This window comes from Gavia stellata, chromosome 15 (genome assembly GCF_030936135.1).
Source record: "Gavia stellata isolate bGavSte3 chromosome 15, bGavSte3.hap2, whole genome shotgun sequence".
In the NCBI taxonomy this organism is placed as follows: domain Eukaryota; kingdom Metazoa; phylum Chordata; class Aves; order Gaviiformes; family Gaviidae; genus Gavia; species Gavia stellata.
The window spans coordinates 1,513,611-1,525,777 of record NC_082608.1 but is presented as its reverse complement, the minus strand read 5'-3'; the positions used below and the strand labels follow the sequence as shown (position 1 = coordinate 1,525,777).

Genomic DNA, 12,167 nt, shown 5'->3' with positions numbered 1-12,167 from the left:
CCCAGCCCCCAGCAGTGGGCAAGTCTAAAGCATAAAGCCTGGATCAAGAGAGAGGCAGGTCAGGGGCCTGTTGCTGCACTAGGCAGCGTGATGGAAGGAGAAGGGGCTGCTGCTCTTTTGATTGTCCTGTGCTGTGGTTGCATGGGGCTGTTTGAGAAGCGTTTTCCCCGAGCAGCTGCTGGTGTTTCTTGAAGCAGCTCTTTGCTCCGCATGAGTAATGGGGCTGGCTGCACGCACGCTGTGCAGCTGCAGCTCAAAAGAGTGATGTGGATGGCTGTGGGAGCCTCTGTGGCATCTGCCCCTGGAGTGACTCTGCTCAGTCTGCAGGCTACCCCTCATGTGCTGGCATTCAGCTCTCATACAAACAGAAGTGCTTGGCTCTCATCACCATCCCTATCCCAGGGGGTAGGTACCACCTGAATGAAGCACCTCTTGCCCTGCCTACCTCTGTCACCAACAGAGAGTGAGCCTGGCACCTGGTCTGTTTGATCACCACGTCCCTGATGGGGATGCAGTGTCTGCTCCATCTCTGCATAAAGCTTTGGTGGATTTTCTTGGTGTCTAAAGGTCTATTCTGCATAAAAATAAGTGCGTTAAGCTCTCTGAGTGAAGGCTGTCACAGTAAGGCTGTTTAGCAGGTGGAAAATGGTCTAAGGCTGGTCACTTTGTGCCTGGCACTAAGCATAAGTGTTGCTTCTCTGCAGAAACGTAGCAGGTACACAGGGCCTGGCAGGCCAAGTGCTAGAGATGGTCTGGCTCACTTCAGGGGCAGCCTGTGGTGTTTCAGCACATCCACTGGTCTTGGGCAGTTGGTGGAATGTGCCAGGCAGACCTGTCCTGGACGTTTTCCCTGCCTCGTGCATCTCATTTTAACAAACAACTCTGTGTTTTCACTGATGAGCAGTAAATTTCCCTGGCCAGGCCTATGGCAGCTGGTCACATCTTATTTGCTCCATAGTTAAACCTCATCATCATCATCCCTGCTTTACAGAGAAAATAGTGACTTATGAGCCTGAGTAATTCAGATGTTTGCCTTTCTTCTTGTTTTCATCGACAACAGGCAGGTCTTAGTGCACGGTGCTTCATTAGCCCCTTTCCTGCCAGGGCAGTACGACACTCTTACCTTGCGTCTGTCACAATGGACCACGTTTTGTCCTGCTCCTCTTGTTGACCAATATGGCAGAGCTGTTTTAGCAAGGCCAGCATAAGCACCACTGTTGGAGTTAAATCCTATGAAACTTCTTCCAGCATTCCTCCAGTATTAGAAATAAACTGCTGAGCTCTATACTCAGCTAACCAGCACAAGCATGTAATGCAGTAGCAAGCAGGGCCAGGCAGGTAGGCAGGACACAGCATGCTGCTTGGGTGCCAACGGGCACGGAAAATGCACAAGCTGCAACTCGGCTTGCATGGTCCCAGATTCCTACTTGCTGCAAGGATGAGTCAGAGCACTCGAGGTGATCCACAGAGCCCAGCTCTGATCGAGAAATCCCATTCCCTGCAGCTTACTGATGCCCCCTCGACCTCATCCTGCGTGGTAGTAGTGAGAATGGCTGGGCAAAGGAGGAGGGCGAGTTCCAGGTTTTGTACTGAGCAGGGCCACACTGAGGTGTGAATTCCTGCAGTCTTGGCAATAGCTTCCCCTGCGTCCCCCTACCCAGAGAAGACAAACGTGCCCAGTAGTGTGGGTGCCCAGTGTCAGAGGGACCTGGCGGGGAGGTGGAGCTGTGGCAGAGCAGCCAGCACAGCTGAAACCCTCTGCATAAGGAGCTGTTTGTTTTGCTGAATTGTTAAGCCCCATTGACAATAGCAGCCCCCCCTCCTCTCACACTCGAGGAACTGTGGTGGCCTCACACTGATCCTTTCTCTTGTCTTGCGTCTTAGGCACCGAATTAGGGTTATTCTTCCCCGAATCACTCTGACTGGCTGTTGCCTTTTGTTCTCGCTCTCTGCAGGCGTACGAGTGGGCCTTGGAAGGGATGAGACACCTTGCCTGCATCAGCATGGAGGACTGCAGCTCCGCCGAACACTGTGCAGGTGTGATCAAGTGCCTGGAGAGTTACAAGGGGCAGCACCCGGACATCAGCGATGCCCGATTCCAGGAGATGAAGGAGCTGGCTTGTGAGCTGAAGAGTGACAAGGGACTCAAGCAGTGGAAATTTGCATGGTCCAAATGCCAGGAAACCAAGCTGGTTTTTGAAAAGAAACTCGAAGCAGCCTTGAGAACAAGGCGGTCTCTGCTGTCAGACCGAAAACCAGCTGCGGGGGAGCAGCCCCGAGCTGGCAGCGAGGCCAGCAGTCTGTCCCACCGGAGGCACTCTGAGGGGGCCACCTCCGGGTCCCACTGGGACAGGACTTGCAGTGCCTCCCACTGCTGCAACCGGCCCAGCCGCTCTTCGGGGTGGACTAAGGAGAAAGCTCCCTCGCCCTCCCTGAGCTGCCCTGGCGACGTCAGTGCTGGGGAAGAATTTGTCTGCCAAGCTGCTCTCAGCCCTGGTCCTCACTCAAGCAGAATTTCTTTTGCCAGTGGGGCCTCCAAGTCTCCAAAGCTACCTGAAGAAAAGCCAAACCTGGAGAGCATATTAGAAACCCTGGAGGTGAAGCCATCCTGCACCTCCACTCCAGCCTCTGGGAAGCCACCTCCCAGGAGGATGCTCCGAAAGGCCCAAAGCTTTGACCTCCCCTGTGGTGAGAGCCTGTGGTCAGGTTGCCAGAGGACGCTGAGCGAGCCGGCCAGATACGGCAACACGGGCGTCTTTATTAAGGGGCTGGAGGTGAGCAGCACTGAGTTGGTGGACAGGACTTTTGCCCTGCGGCAGCAAGCTGCTCACAGCTGGGCTGCGGACTGCCTGCTGGAGGGACAGAGGGGCTGCCTCTCTGTGTCGGAAGCCAAGAGCTGGGGCAGGTAAGTGGCTGTGACGCTCGGTGCTGTGGTCTCAGGGTAGCGAGAAGGCAGCCAGCAAAGATGAAGAGCTGTGCAGTGACAGTTACATTCCAATGGGAACAGGGCAGATAGATGGAGAGGTAGAGCTCCAGCTTCCCTGCACACGCACGTCTGGCGCTGAGTGGGCCCACAGGCACGTCCCCATACAGCCTGGCACCTGCCTTGGGGGGAGGCAGAGAAATGGGATCTCTTGCTCTTTCCCCGCAGCGTGCTTCCTTCATAAGAGAGGGAAGAGCAGTTCCCAGGCAGGAGAGGGAGTCTCTGAATGTTGGTGGCGTTAGGGGACGAGGGTTTGCAGAAAAGTAGCGCTTGGGGACCTAGCAAGCCAATGGTACAGGTGGAGTGGGAGAGCAAAAGCGCAGTGCATCACCTCCCCCCACTTCTGGGAGGGCTGTACCCAGGCTGGTGGGGGGGGGGGGGGGGGGGTACTTCCAGTACACTGTGACAGCTGCTTCACAGGTAAGAGGATGTTTGTATTTGCCCTTTGGGGCTGAGATCTCTGTTTGGTGACCTGCAGCTGGCTTTTCTTCTTTTCTTTCCCTTCTCTGTCCTGGAGGATCTCAGCTTAACTTTGTTGTCATACTGCAACGTGCCTAGGATATGGAGAGCCCAGGGATGTGAGCTGTTCTTGAAAGGGAGTCATCAGGCAGGTCTTTCAGCTGCTCTCATTGGAAAAGATTTAATAAAACTAAAAAAAAAATAGTGGTAGAGGTGAGAAACTAGTACTGGGTGCAGGGGACCACAGGGCTCCTCCACTGCTTTTGCTCTGGATGGGATGGCTGGGGACAGCAAAATCCTTTGGAAGGGGCCTCTGATAGCCCAGCATGTGTCAGGAAAGCTAATGGCAGGTGATGAACACCAGCAGATAGAAGGCTAACTGCTTTGCTTCTCAAGGGAGCGATGCAGCAGCCCTCCTGTCCATGAGTGCTGAGGCAGTCCCCCTGGTCGGTCTTCTGAACAGCCAGGAGCTGGCTTGGAGGAAAGCTGAGAGGCAGGGAAGGCAGGCACACGTTGGAGTAGTTATGTTTGGTGCTGCACTGCCTCACAGTGGAAACCTCGAGTACCTAGGAGCGATCCTCTCAGAGACATGCGGAGCAACCCATGCTAGGAACTGCTGTTTAAAGTGATGAGATTTGTTTCCCATTCACTTTTACTGGGACAAGCCCAACAGCACCTGGGTCCAGAGCTCGTGTTCTCCCAGGGTTAACGTTGCCTCCCACTGCATCCAGTCATCAGGCTGACAATTCCTCACAGAAGTTATCATGACTTCGGCTGTCCCTGTTTCAGGAGTGTGGCCATTTGCAGGGCAGCCTGTTGTGTCCAGAGCAGGGGCTAGGTGTGCCTGGGGGTGTGTGTCCTGCTGAGGTTGGGTCAGGACCACAGCCAAACTGGGGCTCGCCTTTCCTGAACAGAAGAGACAACAGAGTTCCTTGGATCAGCCACGAGCTTTGTCAGGCTCAGGGTCAGAGTCATCACGGATGGTTTTGGATCTGAGCTTGGATGGTGCTAAGGGATCATCTCATCTCCCTTTTGCGTCTCAGGGAGAGCTTCTCTCGGGATAGCCCAGTGCTTTGCAGGCATTCTGACCCCGCTGCAGCCTGGGTCCCTTCAAGGCTGAGTGTTTTCTATTGCAGCAAGTTGCGGCACATCATTGATGAGATGGTAACCACGGAACGGGAATACGTGAGGTCGCTTTGCTACATCATCGATAGCTACTTCCCTGAGATGGAGCGCCTCGACCTCCCCCAGGACCTGCGTGGGAAGCGCAGCGTCATTTTTGGGAACCTGGAGAAACTCTACGACTTCCACAGCCAGTATTTCCTCCGAGAGCTTGAGAGCTGTTGCAACCACCCGTTGCGGGTCAGCCACTGTTTCCTCCGACACGTAAGGCATCAGCACCTTCTCCCTGGGGTCTGGCTCCTCCACACATGTGCGTGGCTTTGCTACCAAGAGACACTGCCAGGGAAGCAAAATGTCTGCTCCTTAAAACCCACCTGCTTCTGCAGGGGCAGAAGCCTTACCCTGTCTTCTGTCTGTGGTGTCAGTGTGGAATGACTTCAATGAGTGGAGAGGTACAGACCTGCTGCTCTTGTTGAAAAGGGCTGCTGGGGAGAAGCCTGGAGCGCTGGTCTTAAGTGCAGCTACCCTGTGCATGTTTGGTGTTACCAGGTGAATGGTATCTGTTAGGGTATCTGTTAGGGCAAGGGGTAACAGGACAATGGGTTAAAAAGTCCTAGCTACTGTAGGAGTAGGAAGACAAGAATGTTCCCTGGCTCTTAATAAACTTGAAGCAAAGTCGTTCCTGATATAGGAGGCTCTGGTGCAGCCCCAACCCCAGGGGCATGGCTGTCACTGTGTCCTGGTGTGCGTTGGTCTCACACGGGATTTCTTTTGCAGAAAGACCAGTTTGGGATGTACGCGTTGTATAGCAAGAACAAGCCGAAGTCAGACTCACTGCTGGCCAGCCATGGGAATACCTTCTTCAAGGTAAATTCCACTGCCTACATCACGATTGCTCTTGGTGTTTGCATCACTGGTCTGTTTAAACAAGCCCAGCTTTCCTGCTTGAGCCACTCAGCACTACCTCTGCTTTCCTGGCACAGCTCTCTGCACAAATGTTTGTAGGGGGACAGGGGCAGAGATGCAGTGAGTGCTTTGGAAAGGAGCCCAGCACGCAGCAGCATTGGTCCTAGGGCCTTGCATTTCCCCGCAGAGCAAACGCCAGTCAGGAAAGCTGGGGGTGTCAGTGCCTGCCTGGGGGTGCAGGGTTCTCCACGGGAAGCTGCTGCCCTCACTCTCTGCTGCATTTCTCAGTTTAAGCAGGTGCAGCTTGGGGATAAGATGGACCTGGCCTCCTACCTGCTGAAACCCATCCAGCGGATGAGCAAATACGCCCTGCTGCTGAAGGACCTGATCAAGGAGTGCAGCGAGGCACAAGAGCAGGAGCTGGGCTACCTCCGTGCGGCTGAGGAGATGGTGAAGTTTCAGCTCCGGCATGGAAATGACCTGCTGGCCATGGATGCTATCCGCGACTGTGACGTACGTTCCAGTGTCCTCTGCTACCCGGAGGGGCAGAGCCACACTACTTCCCCTTCTCTAGAGTTGGTTTCTTTGGATCGTGTGATGAGCCTCCCCTCAAATTCCCGCAGTGATCAGGGTGCCGTCTGCCAGCACAGCATAGCAGGACTACTGAGGTACAGGGCAAGAGAACAGCAGGGCTTGGAGGTCTCCTTGTTCTGCTAAGACAGACAGCCTGGATGCTGTTACTTGAGCTGGGTGAGCTGCTTGTCATAACCACGCTCCCTGGTGCTTACTAGTGATGTGAGGCAGCCTGGCAGCCCTTGCAGATGGTGTCCCGCAGGCTGCCTTGAGCCCTTTCATCTCTCTTGAGCTGGTGATGAGATGGTCAAGCAGTTTGCAAGAAGGAATTCAAACTGATGCTGATGCCGGGATAGGCTAAAATCAGCTAGGAGGGACTTGAAGGAGAGGCATGCAAAATGCAGCACTGGAGGAGTAACCACAGGGCTCAGGGTGGAGGAAGGTGGATCTGGGACAGGAAGAACTGAGGGACTGGCCTTCTGACCCAGATGTGCTCCTGGCAGTTTGATGGGACTCGTTTCCTCCTCAGCTCTCTTCTTCCCCCTAAGATAAAGCTCTGGCTGCTGCCTCCAGTTGCCACCCCAGAGGTTTGTCACAGATCTGCGGAGGGTGACAATAGAGGGTCATCTGTGTGCTATGCCTAGGAGAGAGGTGTAGCTCTCCCCCGAGCTCTGGGCCCATGGTTTCAGCCTGATGTGGCCTCCAGCAGTGCCATGCAGCCCTACCTCTTTAAGAGCCCTCCTAATGTGACAGGTAGCTGCTGCTTCTTCACCACCTGGGCCACAACCATATGGGAACCTGCTCTCCGTGTCCAAGCCTGGGGTTGCCTGGAGCTGATCCTGCTGGGGTCTTACCAGCGTGTTCCCTGTGTCCAGGTGAACCTGAAGGAGCAGGGGCAGCTGGTGAGGCAGGACGAGTTCACCATCTGGCTGGGCCGTAGGAAGTGCCAGCGACACGTCTTCCTCTTTGAGGACCTGATCCTGTTCAGCAAGCCCAAGAGGATCGAGGGAGGCTTTGATGTGTATATCTACAAGCGCTCCTTCAAGGTAAGGGCAGCCCTGCAGCTCCCTCTTGTGCAGGAGGTGTCCGTGGCTGGTTTCCCCATGGACATATGGCTCTGAAATGGGGAGCAGGAGCACCTTCAGGAGAAGAGCTGCTCCCACCACTGCTAAGCCTTCTCCAAGCCATGTAGTGAAGCCAGAAGGGAATACACACATTAGTGCATGGGCCCCTTCTGTGTTGTGAGATGTGGGGCCAAGGTCTTCTGAGGGATGCAGAGTGTGAGAGAAAGGCAGTGTGTGTATGTGTGTGTGTGGCAGGGAGGTGGTCCTGACTCTGGATGAAGCACTGGGAATTGCCTGGGATGTCTCTGCTCAGCTGTCTCCATATTGTACCTGCTCCTGTTTGGACCCTCAAGCTCTTTCCTGTTAGGTCTGCTGAGCTGGGGGTAGCTCTGGTGCAGGGTGCAGGCAGAGTTTACCCCTTCTTCTCCTGATGGAGCCCCAGTTGATGCTTTGCTCTTCCTTTTTCTGGTAGACTGCAGATATCGGTCTGACGGAGAACTCTGGAGACAGTGGCCTGCGCTTTGAGATCTGGTTCCGAAGGAGAAAGTCCAGCGACACCTACATCCTCCAGGCCAGCTCAGCCGAGACTAAGCAGGCCTGGACCAGTGACATTGCCAAGATCCTGTGGCAGCAGGCAGCCCGCAATAAAGGTGTGATTCCTTCCCAGGGCGTCTGTGCCGCAAAAGGTGCGGGAGCCCTGTTCAGCTTGTGCTGTCCTGAGTAGGTTTGGAGCCTGTTACCAGGCAGCTCTGTGCAGCGAGCAGCTGTGTGCCAGCATGCAGCCTCAGGAGCATGTGCTGGGCTTGGCTGGGCATGTGCCTTCCCTGCCCCTCATCCCCAGGGAACTTGACCAGTCCAAGCTCTGTGTGACTGTAGACACCCACCTGGACTCCGTGAGAGAAATGGGCGATACTAGCACAGGGTTCCCTGCCCTGTCAGCGTGGGCTGTGCTCTTGAAAGGCTCACTGCTGTCCCCATGATCTAGGCCACTGCTGGAGTGGCAGCTGTCTGGCTGAGTTCCTCCTTTCTGCCCCAGGCTTCCCGCTTGGCAGGACTCTCGTAGGTGGCATGGCACTGAGCTACTTGGCCAGAGCAGGGCATGATTGCTTGGCTGTGGAGACTCCTCAGGACCAGGGTGCAAGGAGAGAACAGATCTAATCTCAGTCATTCAGGAGCAGCCTGGCCCAGGAGTGCTCTGGCCTGGGGCTGCATAATGCCTGTGGGGAGGGTTAGAGCAACCTCACGATGTGGCTGTGGGTTTCTTCCTCTCCAGAAATCCGTATGCAGGAGATGGTCTCCATGGGTGTGGGCAACAAGCCGTTCCTGGATATCAAACCCAGCGAGGCAGCTATCAATGACCGTGCTATCGATTACATCATGAAAGGCAGAGGTGTGTGCCAGCCGTGCCTGCCCCCCTGCTCCATGGGAGTAAGGCAGGACTGGTGCTGAGGGCTGTTTTGCTATGTTTTCTGGCAGGCGCCAGGACCAGAGCATCAATTGCGGTGTCTTTGTTTGACCATTCCAACCCGTACAAGAGGACCCCGGCGCAGCTTTCTGCTGGCAGCACCCCCGCCGCGTACAGCCCTTCCTCCTCCTCCCTGCTGGGGCCCCTCAACCTCCACATGTACCTGGACCAGGCTCTGCTGCCAGGTGTCCTGGCCCCCCACCGCCCCTTTGACATCGGCACCTGCATTGAGGAAGACGAGCTGGAGCACGAGACGAGCAGCCAGCCCTCACTGAGTACGTACGAGCCCACTGCTCCGCCATGCACCCTGGGGTGTGCGGGCTTGTCCCCACACCTTGCTCTGCGCTGTGCGGTCAGACCAGGCTCACTGGGGTCGTGGCAGTCCCTGCCCTGTACCCACACCAGGGCAGGGAGGGCCCTGCCCTTCCATGCCAGCTCTGTCTCGGTGTTCATGGGGGGAGTTAGCTCAGGCACAGAGATTAGTAAAGTGCCCACAGATCTGCAGCTATCCCCGTAGCAGGCTGGGTGCCACATACTGGGGCTGCTGTGGCCTTGGAGACCAGTACTCATGTCTCTGCCCCTCTGGTATGAGGTACTCTGTCCCTTGCTGTTGCCAGCCTCGTCCAGTGACGCCTTGGCTTCCCTGTGTGAACTTCCCTGGCCAGTCTATACCAATCTCCAGCAGCATTTGCTATGCTTCCTTGGGTTATTTTGTTGCCTATGGCTTTAAAGAGGCCCTGACAGGAGTGTGGCTAATCTCTGGGTTTGTGTGGCCAGTGCCTCTGCAAAAAGATACCTTATTAAGTTTATGTGGCACAGGTCATGTAGGCCAAATTCATGGTCATCAGAGTGACCTTCCTCTCTTCCCCCAGCAACAGAGAGCTCAGAGTCATCGCACTGCATGTCAGGCAGCGGCTCCAGTGGCTCCGACAGTGGCTGTGTCTCCAGCATCCCGCAAGAAAGCTTCTGTGAAGACATGGGCTCACCCCCCTACATGCCCCTGGGCTCACAACACAGCTCTGCGATGGAGGAGAAACCCAGGTTCACAAACAGCCAGTACATTTCTGCAGTAAGTGCAAGTGGCCAAAATACTCTCTTCACTTTGCCTGTTCCTGCAACGGCCTCCCCGGTTCAAGCCACTGCCTCTTGCGGGGGGACTGAAGATGCTGCTTTTGGGCTAGGAGTCACTGTGGGGAAGTGACCTTTCCTCTTGCAGAGACTTGCCTCCTCTGGGGCAGGCGAAAGCCCCCCGGTTGTGAGAGCCTCCCCTGCAGTGGCCGAGATCCCCGAGGAGATGCACTGAAAAGGACCTGCAGTGCTGGAGGCTGCGCCAGGAGGGGATGCTGCACATGCAGGAGCTTTAATGCTGTTGTGGGCTGGGGTACATACATAACCTCCTGGGATGGATGGAGCTCTGCTGCAGATGCTGCTAAGCTCCTTTCCTGGGAGGTTTGGGCCTTTTTGGGGGAGTGATGAGATAAAGGAGCGGGAGCCTGTCGCTCTGAGATGTCAATGTGTCTCCTCTTATGTTCCTGAGAGTTCTCAGCCGCTTCCCTTCCCACTAGATCGTGTCCTGATGCTGTTGTCCTCTAACCCTGTACTAATGCTGGCTTCTCTCCTCTGCAGAAAGCAGGCCAGGTCACCATAAGTCCCTCGACAATAGTGTGAGCCCCTCGGCACACGTATACCGCCTAAGGAAGTGGAGTTGTTGTAAGTAGCCCCTGACAGGGATTTTCCAGCAGCTCTGAGTGCTGGTCAGGTTTGTCAGTAGCTCTGAGTCAGAACTTCACCCTCTGCTTCTCAATGAGAAGTTTTCCACACACGTTCCTGACTGGTCTCTGAGGCTCTGATTCATCTGGTTAGAGAAGGCCAGCTCCCATAGAGCCGTCGCCTTAAACAGCCGGTCTGCTGCCTCCCTGGTTTGAGGGAGCAGAAGCAAAAGAAGCAAAATCCCTTTCAGGTAGTAGAGGCTTGAGCACCACCTAGTCGTCAGTGTTCAGATGAGCTGCTTTCCTCTGAATGCTGCCCAGCTGTCTAACCACTAATCTGTTTCTTGTGGCTGTTTGCCGAAATCCTGCTCTTTGTTAGTCCCTCTAAACTGCCTCGGGGAATCCACCGTATTCTCCCCAAGCTGGATTTATCCCACAGTTTCCTTTGAACCTCCGAAGGAAACTGAACATCACCAGGCCAAGGAACCTGCTAGGCTATGGTCAGGATGTCCTGAGGGAGCTGCCGGATGTTGCTCCTGTACTTACTGGTATCTGGAGGATGCCTTGTCTGTGAGGAAATTGCTGTTGATCTGAGGAGGGGTGAGCCCTGGCAAGACATGCAGCCGAGCAGGGCTTCCTACGTGTGGCTGGCAGCCCTTGGAAAGTTACGTCACACCCCACTCAAACCAGGCTGCTTCTGGCTCAGTTTTTCCTCTCTGTCCTTGGGACTGAGCCTCCCTTTTCACAGGGAGCAGAGGGGTGCGAACACGAGGGAGGCAGGGTGAGGGCTTCAGTGGTCAAGGCACAGGGTGGTAGATGGCTTGTCGGTTTGGCACCGTGGGGGTGTTACAAGCACGCAGGCCCATGGCTTGTGATCTGCAGGTGCAGGAGTTTGTAGCCAGCTCAACAGAACCAGCCAAGGTTAAAATCTAAGATCCAGAGCCCCTTGTGGGGGGGAGTCACGGACAAGACCTTTGAAGTGGCCACAGAAACAGCGGGGTTTGCCGGCCCGCTGCTGCTGCCACAGCAGCACGTAGCCTCTGGGTGAGTCCTGAGGCGCAAAGGCAGCCCTCGGCGTGGGGGAAGAGCCTGCACTTCTCCTGCCAGGCTCTTCCAGTAAAACATTCTTTCCCCACCAAAACGTAGCTCTGACAAACGGTGGTTTTCAAATGTTTTGCAAAATCACTGCTGGCCGGGACAGAGGGACCGGTGGGATCCTGCCTCATCACGGGCGTGCAGCCACTCTAACCCATTGCACGGTGCTGTGTTCCAGGTTTGACTGCCATTTCAAACTCGCTGAAGACCCCAGGCCTCTGACCAGCAGAAGGAGATGGTCTTCACCTATGAAGATTTTCTTTTTTTTTTCCACATAATCAGGCTCTTTCAAACAGTCCAAAACCTGACCTCTGGCCAGGGAAAAGTCCCAAGAAGGTTTCTGTCAACTCCACGTAATAGCTTTGGTGTTGGATGGGACCTTGGGCGTTCAAAACTTGTTAGCCCTATATTTATGAGTAATAAGTAACATAGCAGTTTGGAAAAAAAAAAAAAGTATTATTTTTAAAGCTATGAGCTGTACAGATTTTTGTTACAAGTGACTCTGTTACTATTTGTTCTGTAAGCTGCACATTTTATAAAGTTTTTGGAAGGGCATGAAGAGAACCCGAGGTATTTAAGAAAAGTAGTGTAACTTCCTGTTTCAGGGTTATATTGACCTGGAGCTCAAGATTTAACGTCCTTCCTTATGTTCTAAATATGTCTATCATAGCAATAATTTATTTTCTTGGCTTAACACTTCTGTTTTAATAAAAGCAATTTCATTGTTACAGTGAATTGTTTCTTCAGATGATTCTTCCAGTGCCTCAGTGCTGAGCTTATCTCTCTCTTAA

At 54.5% G+C, this 12,167-nt stretch overlaps 1 protein-coding gene across 1 annotated transcript in view; it reads left to right on the top strand.

The window, feature by feature from the left end:
* PLEKHG4 (pleckstrin homology and RhoGEF domain containing G4) overlaps nucleotides 1-10,234 on the top strand; it is an 88,338-nt gene extending 78,104 nt beyond the window's left edge. Inside the window, exons 14-22 of the mRNA XM_059825080.1 lie at nucleotides 1,956-2,905; nucleotides 4,579-4,828; nucleotides 5,342-5,431; nucleotides 5,759-5,983; nucleotides 6,919-7,089; nucleotides 7,580-7,757; nucleotides 8,381-8,497; nucleotides 8,584-8,847; nucleotides 9,445-10,234. Coding sequence (XP_059681063.1) covers nucleotides 1,956-2,905; nucleotides 4,579-4,828; nucleotides 5,342-5,431; nucleotides 5,759-5,983; nucleotides 6,919-7,089; nucleotides 7,580-7,757; nucleotides 8,381-8,497; nucleotides 8,584-8,847; nucleotides 9,445-9,773 — 2,574 coding nt within the window. The 3' untranslated portion in view covers nucleotides 9,774-10,234. The remainder of the gene's footprint in view (nucleotides 1-1,955; nucleotides 2,906-4,578; nucleotides 4,829-5,341; nucleotides 5,432-5,758; nucleotides 5,984-6,918; nucleotides 7,090-7,579; nucleotides 7,758-8,380; nucleotides 8,498-8,583; nucleotides 8,848-9,444) is intronic.
* Nucleotides 10,235-12,167: the final 1,933 nt, after the last annotated feature.